The sequence below is a fragment of the Accipiter gentilis genome, chromosome 16, assembly GCF_929443795.1.
Source record: "Accipiter gentilis chromosome 16, bAccGen1.1, whole genome shotgun sequence".
Taxonomy (NCBI): domain Eukaryota; kingdom Metazoa; phylum Chordata; class Aves; order Accipitriformes; family Accipitridae; genus Astur; species Astur gentilis.
In genome coordinates, this window is record NC_064895.1 from 3124058 (window position 1) to 3136503 (window position 12446).

A 12446-nucleotide genomic window follows, 5' to 3' on the forward strand; every position below is an offset into this window, starting at 1 on the left:
AAGCTCAAGTTGATTAATTAACTATTGAGGGTTTATTGTGATGATCTACAGATCAGATGATCTAGTAAGATGTGTTTTCTTTCTGCAGCTCCTGCCTCAACTGCATTCTTAAATTACATTGGTTTAAACAGCACTGGTGATGCTCTTTCCTTGCTACTCACTGCTGGTAGAGTTAAAAAAAAATAGACTTCCTGGTTTGAAAAGCTCAGCATTTGTACTCAAATGTATATTAAGGCACCTGAAAGTTAAAAAACCCCAAACATAGATTCTTAATTTATTTATTGTGAGTTAAATCCAGAGGGCCTGCAGCTTTGCTTGCTGTGACAGATGGGCTGTTTGCTCCTGTTTTTTTAAAAAAGGGGAGTTACTACTTTCTGTCAGCTAGGAGAAGCCCTGGTTACTCCTTGGCTCTCCTTTCCCTGCAAAGAAAAGAAACTCTGAAGTTTGGAAGGAAGGAATGAGACCGTTTGCTGAAGATGAAAAGGGCTGGAGCGCAAAGCTGGTGGAAGTAATGTGCTGCGTGGGTCAGTACCACAGCCCGGTGCTGGGCTGGCAGGGTGGCAGGTCTGCCTTCGGTACAGAGCAGAACTTTCTTGGGGGGAACGCTCTCTCGAGGCTTTCAGCGGGTTTCCTTCCTTAGTCTGTCAACTGCCTGTTTTCTACTTCATCTGGGGGGGGTTGATTTGGTATCCAAGCTCGAGTAGACTGAATACTGTTGCACTGTGTTTTCCTCCCAGTGTTCATTTGCTTTTCTGGAAGTATTTGGGGGTTTTGATTAAAAATCAGTTTTGTGGTGTGTTGGGTTTCATGTCTTGTTATTTTTATTTTTTTTTTTAGTACTGGTGTTTTTCACAACATGACAGGTGACAGCTTTCCTCCTTGTTACACATTGTGTATGCCAGGTACAGTTTTTCTGAGAGTGTTTGTGCAATATATGCATATATAAAAGGAATAGGGGTACTAAGCATCACTTCTTTCATGTATGTTAGCATTTTAATTGAAAATAGGGTTGCAATTAATAGTGATTGCATGGTCTAACAAGATACAAGGAAGTGGATTTTTTTAACTTTTTTTTTTTTACTGTCATCACAGTTAACACTTCCCAAAGTGTAAATTTTTGTGGTAGTTAGTCCAAACTAGCAGAGGTTACCTTAGGAAAAAAGACACGTTTTACACTTGTGGGCTGGAATATTAAATTCTGTAGTTGGAAAAACTTGTGTTCCTTTTAAAACAGCTACCCATAATGGAATGATTACAAGTGAAAGTATTTCTGGATTTTTCTGTTCTGCACATCTACCAAACCAGAGCTTCTACCTAATTAGGATGAATAACTGATATCAGAAATGCTGTCTTGCTAGATGAAGGCTATAGGGAAATGTGTACATAGCAAGAGGTTTTCTTAACCTGCCAGATTTTTTTTTCTCTCCAATAGTGCAGCTTTGCTCTTTAGTTCGTCTCTTACTCTTCTTTTTTGGGTCCTCAGAACCCAAAATAGAATAAGAGAGTGTGGAGCTGCAAAGTGTGGAAAAAGCATATGCCAGAAGCTTGGAGTGTCTTGAGTGGCATGGAACAGGCATTTAGGGAACAGCAGCTATTCTGTACGGAGATGAATGTGCATGTATACAGTATGTGTATACTACCTGAAGAACTCATTACCATAGTGAACTGTGGCTGCAGAATTTATAGGTGTGTTAAAAAAGGATTGGAAAAAATAACAGGAAAAAAATACATCTATGACTCTTAAATGCAATGATATGTATAAGCACGTAGAAAGTCTGTGAGTCACATAAGGGAGGAGTATACAAAGGCTTCACAGGCTTTTGCTTGTCATTTTTGCATTTGTTCCCAAATACTCATTTCTTACTACTGTTAGGAACAGCATTCGGTGCTCAGTTTGGCCCAGAATGGACTCTGTATGATCTCATGCCATTTTGAAAGACCTCAGTATCACACCAGAGACTTGAAAGTCCATGAATATGGATCTTCTGAGATTCTTTTCTTTTTTTTCTTACTTAAGTTAACTTTGACCAATCTGACAACAGTATTTTTTTTAATGTAAAATACAGGATCCGATTAAATATTCTAATAATGGCAGTAGCTGCAGAAGGGGTCTTGTTTTGCTGCCTGACCTCATTGCTCATTCTCAGCCGCACTACAAAGAGCCTGAGTCAATGAAACAGCTGCAGTTTTGTTGTACAGGGTCTTAAGGGATCTTGCCATTTTAGGCTTGCACAGATGGTCCTAGTCCTAACGCACCGCAACTCCTGCTCTGGGGAGCTCTGAGACTGTGAATGGGCTCTGTAGCAGTTGTACTGGCTAGTGACCGTACATAGGTTTGCGGAGATAACTGAACTCGTGCTTCTCTAACGTGGCTCAGTGGAATACATGTATATACTTTCCATTCATAAGTGGGATGCTTTCTTACCCTGAGTCTATTGCTTTTATTGTTTCTTCTCAATATTTTGTGGGTGATCATTGATGCTAACTCCCATGCCAGGGAGCAAACTGCTGGCAGTGGCCGGGTCCTGTATCTGAGTTAGTGGACATCCCTGTTTATTTTATAGAGGATTAAAAGAAAGAGAGTCCTTTGTCTGACTGAAGCTGTAGCTCTTCCTTGCATGTTGGAAGAAGGGGGATATTCTAGTCAAAAAGTATTGTGATTAAAAAAGCTAACTTTCATATAGTAAGAGATTTTTCAATTGCTAAATACTTTAATAATTAATTGGATTTTGGCAGCTATAAGTAGTATTTATAGCTCTTAAAAGTTAGCCTTGACCTTTTCAGTACATTTTAAGGAACAGTCGACTTCTCCTAGGAAGTTATATTTTTGTTAGTAGTGCTGCTGTCGTACCAGCAGGGCTGTCGCCCTGGAGGAACTCACCTGGAGCTCCTGCTCAAGAAACTTATTCGTGACATGCTGTGATGTACTGCAAAAACATTTGCTTGTTATTATGTTGATTAGATGTTTCAGAGCTTTTACAGGCTATTCTGTGTTTAAATTTTATTAGAATGCTAGTATTATAAAGCTCTCCATAAAACAAAACCAAAACAACTTCCGCATCATTTGTAGAGCTGTTAAACCCTTTGCTTTTTCCTTTTTACTTCTAGATGAGCGGGACAAAGTACAAAAGAAGACCTTCACAAAATGGATAAATCAGCATCTCATGAAGGTCAGTTCATATTTCTGTGATGTCTGGATGACTGATTACTACAGCAGTGATTGTGTCTTTTACTAAATGTTTGATTTCAGGATCAGCTGTGTTACACATAATAAGGAAGATCTTAAATTGTGAGACTTATGCAGGTACTTTGTCTTTGAGGAGTCATGGGGGAGCTGAAATGCTGCTGTGTGATATCCCAAGGTGATCTATTTGAATACTTGGAATTGAAATTAAAGTGAGTTAAAGTATAAGGGACATGATTTCTTTCTACAAAGCTTGACACTTTTCTGGCATTAGTGTCATGGCTGTAGTACCATAGCTAAGGGAAATGAAAAACAATTAATTCTCTTTTTTTTTTTTTTTAAGTACTATGTTGAGGACAGAGAAATGACCTTGAAAAGGAGAGCTCTAGATCATCCCATGGCATCAATATGCTGCTCATGGATTAGAAATAGAGGCTTTCTAGGGACAAAAGTCACTTTTCAATATCTTTCTTTTGAATAGCAGTGAACTTTGCCTCAGGGACAGAGCACATAATTTTAACAACATGTACAGCTTTTAGTCAACAGAGAACTAAAAGCCATGAGTTCACCTTCACTGCATGGCCCTCCAGTTCTAAATTTAATCTGCTGTTTCAGCGCCAACTGTCTAGCCCAGACATTTCTCTGGAGAAACAGATTGTATAATTACTTAACATAGCTTGCTTGATTTTTTTTTTTTTCCTCCCAGAGGTTGAATTCATGTAAAAGTCACATTAAATAAAAATGTATTTGCAAACAGCCGGTTGAGATTTAATTAATGAGTATAATGCTCAGACACTGTTGGAAAGATCTGCTTGTGTTCATAGTTAGAGAAAACTTTATTTTAGGGGGCAACATAATTATCTCTCTACTTCTTATAGCTGCTCTTGTAGGTATTTGAGAAATACTGGACACTGAAGCAGAACATAATTTCTTCAGGGAAGTTTAAAATCAACTTTTTTTTTTGACTCCTCAAACCTTTAGAAGATGTAGAATTCTAGTTTCACATCTTTTAAAAATTTTAAACCTATGTAGCTCTTAGAAATGGTGTGATGTAGGGAGCTAACCAGGCCTGGATGTGAAGTTGGTCCTAATTTTGTGTTTAGCAAGAGACCTCTCTTCCAGAGTGGTCTTTTGGTCCTTCCCATCATGACTGAGCCATCAGGAGTGGTCCTGACATCAGCCTCTGTGCAGCACATAACATTTCTGTGGGCCGGGTGAGTTGCAGAACAGGTTTTAATACTGCTCATACCAATAGGCTTTCCTTTGTGGATTTGCTAGACCCAAAGGAATCATGCTGTGTAGAAACAGCTGCTCCAAAGACCCCTTCTATGCAGACGCCTCCTCACTGTAATCCTGAAATACCTGAGTGGCCCCATGTCCTTGCAGAAGTCTTCTGCTTCCTAATGAGAAAAGACAAGAGGCTGCAGACCTGCAGTCTTCCCTTTCTGGATTTTTACCTCATATTTATAATGTAAGAAATGTATCCATTGTCCAGTATTTCAGACAAATTAGATTTAAAAAAACCCCAAAAACCATACAGGAAGATTGCCAGTACTCTGGCAGCAAAATGCAATCTCCAAATTAACCATCAAGCATTTCTTCTTCTAATTGAGTGTAATTGTTACCATGTTTGTAGAGGCTATTAATCTTTTTCTATATTAAAGATGCAATTTTAATTTTCTGTGGGATGTGGAAAAGCCTATCTGAAGCTTTTTGGAGAGCAACCCTTTAATACAAGTTAAAAATGATGCTTGTTTTTACAGAAGAGCAGTGTATTGAAAATTATATTTCTATACACCATTATTTTATACACTTCTAAAACGTGCCCAGTCATTGTTGCTATACTGTCAACTTTTTGGGAGTAGCTTAAAAAAGATTTAGGCTCTAAACCTGTAAGGAAATTGGGGTAAAGAGTTCACACTAAATCCTTTTGACTTGCTTGCCAAGGTCAATGGCCTTAGGCCTTCATCTTCAAATAGTTCTCAGTGTCAGTGTTTGTATAGGTAGATACAGATAGATATATAGATGTGTGTGTGTGCTGCTGGCCTTGATTTTTTTATCTCAGATTGCTCACTTTAGAATTCAAGTTAAGGATCGATAACTTACACAAATACAGTTTGACTATAGCTCTTCCATTAACTTGGAATTTATGTAGCAACTCCACTTTATCTTTTGGAAATACTCAGTTTGAAAGCAGTTGGTGATACAGTTGTCAGATTTCTGTTCTTAGAGCACTGTTTCTAGAACAGTGACTTGCATGGAAATTAAAATCAATCCTTCAAATGCTCTTTCAAGACACAAGGGCATGTTTAGAAAATACTATATAATGGAGGGAATGTAGAAAAAGTAGCACTGTAAATAAGTGCATTTCTAGCAGAGTCGCTAGACCTGTCCTGGTCTGTCCATTAAGTTGAACTTGAGTTCTAGTTTTCAGCTGCCTTGCATTTAATACAGAATACATGCAACTTGTATTTGCCTATTCACTGTCAATAGCTTGTTGCAGACAAAAAAAAGGTGGGAAGCAGCTTATTTCAAGCATCTAAATAACTTTATCTGAGCTAGTTACCAAACCTCTCTTTTAGGTAGCAGAGGGAACAGACCCTTCTAGATGTCTACCCCCAAGGCATCTACCTTAGGGGGAGATGGATTGTATCCTGGAAGTGCTTTCGCACTGCTGACTGAAAAAGGAGGTCAATGTGCTTTATCTGTCACTGTGTAGGGCTCAACAAGAAGCAGAAAGGATGAAGGTGATCATGGCAATTATGAGAGATCATGGAAAAACAGACCGTGCATGTGGACAGGACCCTGCTATGGGCACCAGGGATGGATTGCATTTTTCTTTCATCTTTTTTTCCCATCCTATATTTGTTCTTTACTTTCTCTTTCCTCTCTTTCTTTTCTCTGTCCCGTGTTCCTTCTTTAGTTTTCTCTGTTTTTTCTGTGTTTCTTTTCTCTTCTTGTCTCTTTTTACTTTTTCCCTGCTTGTTTAGTTCTTTCCTTGCTCATTTTAATTAATCTCCTATTCTGCTGCAGTCCTTGGGAAAGTACCAGCCTTTTATCCCTTTATAGCAGTATATTCAAAAGAGTTTTTTTCTAGGTCAGCAGCATGATGCTTTTATGGGTTACCATCATTTGTTGGGGAATGGCATGGAAGCCTACTGTCATTCTTCTGATTAAATTCTATACTTACGGGGTTCGCTGAGTAACCACAAAAAACAAGATGGCTGAGAAATATTTACCCTTCTGCCTTCCGTTGCCCATCTTTAGTTGAACTGGATTCAAAGCATGTAAGTGTGTGGTATATAAAATAGTGTGTAAGATTGGTCCTTTGTCAGTTCAGTTGACTAGTTAAGCATGTACTTGTGTACTTTGCTAAACTAGAAACACAGTCATTGCAGAAATATTTCCTGCAAATGATCTTGAGACACATAGTTTTAGAGACAGGTACATAATGTGTTATTTGCAAAATTCAACTAAGTTCTCTTTGAATTCCACAGTTTAAGATCAAGTGGACTGTCACTACATTTTTTAAATGCTGAAGTTTTTCTTCTGAATTGATAATAGATTTTCTGAGGACTGGGTAGAGCATTGCACTTGCTAAGGCTACTGTTTAATGTCTGATGGTGAGGCTCCAGGTTAAATGTTATCTTTTACTTCTTGTTGACTTATGTTGGAGAGGTGAGATATGAGACTTTACACTCGCCTGCTGCTGTGGTACGAGCTCCCAGGGAGAAATTCACATGGCAGTGTAGCACGGCAGTGGGGTAGAGATCTCTTCTCTTAACTTCCCTAAACCTACCTCTGCTTCCAGCAACTGTTTAACTTTACTCCTATCAAAATAGGATGTTAAATTCTAGTATTTGCTACAGCAGTAAGTAATCCTTGACATAACAAGAACTGGTAAATTTGTGGAACAAAAGGGTTTCATTCTAGTGTAGTGTTAGCATGGTCCTAAAGCATCCAAAGAGAAATCCCATTTCCATGAAAGCCCAGAAATTCTTCCTGACACCCCTTTGAATCCCAACCCCCAAAACCTAAGGAAAGAATGAGAGAAGTGTGAAATAAAAGGGGAGGATGAGATAAAGTTGGAAAATAAAAAAAAAAAAAGCTGCTGATGAAAAAGGAGTAAAAGCAGACAAATTCTTCATTGTTGTTCAGTTCCTTTCTCAAACCAATTTAAAAAATATTTTTGTAGTGCCAGACTTAGTCTTGACAGATGAAATAGGATATTTTTAAATACTTGAAGTTTCTTTATGAGAAATTAGGATGTACAGTAAATAGGACTAAAGGCATGGCAGCCACCACAGACTGGCTAGATGAGTGCTCTGAAGGGAAAATATGGTGAACACCCACGTATCTTCCCTCCAAGGGAAAATGTTTCTTTTTCATGGAAGAAAATGTTGTAGAGGGCCTTTTAACTGATCTTCTAGCAGCAATATGGGACCTTGGGGTGTCATGCCCACAGCACTGGCAGGGAGCCCCACAGCCTGGTGTCCCCCACAGCACAGGTTGGCTTGGGACCCTTGACTGGCCAGACCTCGGGAGAAACACTCTGGTGATGGGAACAATGGGCAGCATCCTGCATAGTCATTAGTTGCTCCAAAAGTTACTTTTAAAGGTCTTATGAGCAAGAAGGCTTTTTTAAGTAGCAGGACAAAATGCTTTTAAAACTGTTGTTTTAAAGCTCCATGTTTGCAGTGATAGTGCATTTGAGAGAGAGAGCATGCAGCTTTTTGTTATGCAAAGACTGAATGAATAATTCAGAATAGAAACCTGAAGTTATTGATTTCTGTACATCCTTCAGGCAGCGCATGGCTTGCAAATGGCCACTTAGGTCGCTTGGTTCGTGAAATGTTCAGGTATGCTTTTAATGGCGGAGGGACTGTTCCTGATAGAGCGCAGTTATTCCCTTGCTGAAAGTTAGCACTTTTACTGACACTAGTGGTTACCCTTTTAGATAGCACTACTCTGAACTGTCTTCTTTTTAGCCATGCAGTTAATCTGTCACTTAAAATTCCCCACCTCCTCTTTAGAAATGAACACTTTTTACTCTACATTTATATTTATTTTAAGGGATGAGGCACCTGGTGTTAGTCTAACAGCAGTGACTTTAAAAAATAAGTCTCAATCTAACATCTTTCATTTTTGAAACATACTTGGAAGAAGCATGGTTTGAGGGTTTCTTTCCCCTGTGTTAAGGAAAAGAAGACGAAGATTGCTTGCTCTGCTAGTGCATCTAAATGAGTTTTCTGTGTATTTCTCCTAGTTAGTTCTGACAGCTGCTGCAAACTGTGTTGGGAGCAAATCCTGTAAAATCCCACTTGTAACACGGTACATAGCTTGCTTTGGGCATTGGGTGCAGCTGAAGCATTAGTATTTCCCCCTCTGTTTTGTTTTTCAATTGTTCAGCAAGGCTTATTGTCTGCTTGGTAGACAGAAGAATATTTCAGCTTTTCTCCTAATATTTTTGCTGTTGTGCATTCAGGACTATTCTAAAAGATCTTGAAGTAGTTTTTTCTTTGAGATATGCTCGTTCTGAAAAATAAAGAAAAATAACTCTTGAAGATGATAATCAGTGAATGGTGTAATGAAGTATTTGATTTTGTTATTATCCCTGAAAATATGCACAATTATAGTTTATTCACGTTGCATTGTGTACAAATTTTTCAAGAATCTTCCACTTGGAGGTAAAACGCACAACGTCTTTCATCTGCTTACTATTATCTAGAGCTGTTTGCAAAGCAGATTGGCAAGTAAACTCGGGACTTTTTTGGTGTTTAATCGAAGTTTAGACGAGGGAGGACAATAATCAGGAGATGTGAGGAAAAGTAGTGACAGAATGCCAGAAGCTAAAGCTGAAAAAGAAGTGGAAATTGGACAAGGTTTTAAAGGCTAATAATAAACTGCATCACAACTATCTCTCTGCAAGGAAATAAATAAATAAATCCAAGTCAATAAAAACTGTGCCACAGATTTCAAGTTTATTTGATCCTCTTTTATGCGTTCAGACTTCGTGACTACCTGGCAGCAGGAAGGAGAATGATTGAAACCAGTACATTAAATATGCATGAAATATACGATAGCTTGAGCGCATCAATATTTTTATGGCATGCAGCACTATTGAACCAGTTGATTGTATACTTTTATGATCCCTTTTATTGTGGTTTTTTTAATTGTTTTATATAGGTTCTCATATATGGAAGAATGAGTATAAGGAGAATTAAGTCTATTATGAGATTACTTTGTGATGAAATAGAACCACTAGAATCAATATGTTTCCTACGATAGACTAATATATTAATATATTAATTCATTCTGGTTTTGTGGGTTCATTGTTTGCAATTAGGTCTCAGCATAAATTTTATTTAATATTATTTATGCCTTAGAGATAGCAAGAGATAAAATTCTACCATTTGCAATGACGTGTTGTCTTTTTAATTAATTGTTAAATTATGCATGGAATTATTTTTTATCTATATACTTTGATGTATCCGTATTTAATAATCATTTATATATCAGCTTAGAAATACTGTGGCTTGATCTAGCTCCCATGGGGCCAGTGTAACTGTGCAATTGGCTTCAGTGGGATTAGTATGTGTCCCTGTATGTGGACTCCAGACAGTGAGCAACTTCAAACATTCAGTCGTAAACATTACCTAAATGTTTTTTCTACAGCAGTATTTCATATAATTTGGAAAGCTAGGCTTGCCCTGAGGTAACGTAGATGTGTGACTGCATGAGGACCTAAGAAGGCATCAGAAAAACCATGTTTTTCCTATAAAGAAGCATGTGTTATCTGTTAAAGGCATTTATGGTGCTTTGGACAGGGAAATTTAAAGATAGTAACATAATATTTAAAATCCTGCTCTACCTAGAGTAGCTTGACTTTAATCGCAGTAATGTTGTATCTACCAACCTTATATTTTACCTGCTTTGGGCAGGTATAGTGTGTATTGCCTTTGGTCAGAGTTAGTGTATCCCTGTAGTTTTAAGCTGTCAAAGACAGATTTATTGGTTGAGTATGATGTTATTAGCATTACATTGGCATACTTTAAACAACTCATCCCTGATAAGTTATGTTTGGCAGTACATAGTACAGGTCTGGAAAGGTGAGGGCAAGTTGGAAGCATGAAGGGTGAAGAAAACTGGGTGCATGGTATAACTGAAACACTGTGGCATGTCTCTGGCCAAAGATAAAATGGAACAAAAGGTGACCACAGTTGCTGTTGATTCAAGGCATTGAACTGGAACAAGGAAGTCAGGGGTAAATTTTTGGTCACTAATTTGCATCAGAAGGACAGGACTGTGTAGCAACAGGGAAAATCACTTCTCCTCATAACTGACAGGAGTAGCAGATGCGGAGGTCTGCATTTGAACACCTAGCAAAGGTGCCCTCAGTAGCCTATGCAAGAAAGAGGCATTTTTGTGGCACAGCTCAGCTCATCCCCATGGGGTGTACAAACTAGGTCAGGGCACACTTGCTGTTCTGTTCCCTGCCTGCTGCAGGAGCTGGTGTGGCTGCCTCGGTGTGGACGTGCGTCTTGTGAGAGAGGTCCCAGCCAGGGAGACCTTCAGCCTGTCAGGTTCAGAAAGTTGCTCACAAAGCTGCTAGTTATTTAGGTCTGGACTGATTGGAAGGGACTACTTGAAAATTTTAAAAAGGGAAGGTAGCTTAACAGAAGGTGATTGCAAAATCCCAGGCTCACCTTTCAAAGCAAAGAGAGAATTGAGAAGTAAGAAGAGGACAGTGAACTTCTAAGCAGCAGAACTGGGGAAAGCAATAGGAAGGGTCTCCTGGGGAAGTAATCCATGAGAGGGAGGAATGCAGGAGAGCTGGCAGTCTTTAAAGGCATTTGTGTTGGAGGCACAAAGGCAGGCTGCAGACAGGCAGGACAGATAGGAGACATAATATAGAATATACTGTTGCTTTTAAGAGATGTGTGAAATATGAAGGAGCCACACAAGAAGTGGAAATAAGGGTAGCAGGACTAAAGATTTGTTTTAAGGAGTTAGTAATGCATGGTGGGGTAAAACCAGACAAGTAAAAGGTCCAGAAGGAGTTACAGTGTGACATAAAAGGGCACTGGAGAAAGGTTCTGTAATTATGTCAGAATATGAAGAAGAAAGGAGAAGTATGGATGCATTACCAAGGAAAAAATATGAGAAATAGCGTTGAATGGTGTAGAAAAGTCTGAATTGCTCTGGCCTCTTCAGTCTACAGAATACTGACTTGTGAAACACATTTTAGTAAGATGAGGGTGTGTTATGGGTTTGTGTGGTGCGGGTTTTTTTGGTAGCGGGGCAGGGGCTGCAGGGCCGGCTCCTGTGAGAAGCTGCCAGAAGCTTCCCCGGCTCCAAGTCGGACCCCCCGCTGGCCCAGGCCGAGCCCGTCAGTGACGGCGGTAGCGCCTCTGGGATAACGTATTTAGGAAGGGGAACTGGTAGTGAGTTGGGGGATTGGAATGTGAGAGGAACCCCTGTGCAGACACGGAGGTGAGTGAAGGAGGAGGGAGAGGAGGAGCAGGGGAGGAGGGGATGCCCCTGCAACCCGTGGTGAGACAGCAGGCTGTCTCCCCCCAGCCCATGGAGGTGAACAATGGAGCAGAGGCTCCTGAAGATGGCCGTAACTCCATGGGAAAGCCTTCGGTGGAGCAGTTTGTGACTGAAGATTGGCCCACAGAAAGGACCCATGCCAGGGAAGTTTGTGAGGAGCTGCAGCCCATGGAAATGACTCGCATTGGAGAAGTTCGTGAAGGACTGTCTCCTGTGGAAGGGACCCCCCGGCGGAGCAGGGGCCGAGTGAGGAGTCCTCCCCCTGAGGAGGAAGGAGTGGCAGAGACAAGGGGTGAGGAACTGACCCCAACCCCCATTCCCCGTCCCCCTGCGCCACTGGGGGGAGGAGGGAGAGAAAATCGGGAGTGGGGTTGAGCTGGGAAGGAGGGATGGGTGGGGGGAAGGTGTTTTAAGGTTTGGGTTTACTTCTCATTACCCTACTCTGATTTGAGTGGTAGTAAATTAAATTGATTTTGTTTCTTCCTCAAGTTGAGCCCATGACCATATGTGGTGAGTGATCCCTCCCTGTCTTTGTCTTGACCCTCAAGCCTACCTTTATATTTTCTCCTCATCCCACCGGGGCCAGGGAGAGTGAGCAAGTGGCTGCGTGGTGCTTTGTTACTGCCTGGGCTTAAACCACAACAGGGTGAAATTCAGATAAAGGTAGAGCAGATCGAAGAATATTCAGATCAGTTATGTGCTTTCACCC

The 12446-nt window shown here is 40.1% G+C and overlaps 1 protein-coding gene across 16 annotated transcripts in view; it reads left to right on the forward strand.

Annotated features, from left to right (window-relative positions):
- The window catches only part of DST (dystonin), a 309801-nt gene that overhangs the window by 96677 nt on the left and 200678 nt on the right, over positions 1–12446 (forward strand). For all 16 annotated transcript variants that reach the window (XM_049819450.1, XM_049819456.1, XM_049819454.1 and 13 more), the window contains one exon: positions 3109–3170. In XM_049819450.1, coding sequence (XP_049675407.1) covers positions 3109–3170 — 62 coding nt within the window. The remainder of the gene's footprint in view (positions 1–3108; positions 3171–12446) is intronic.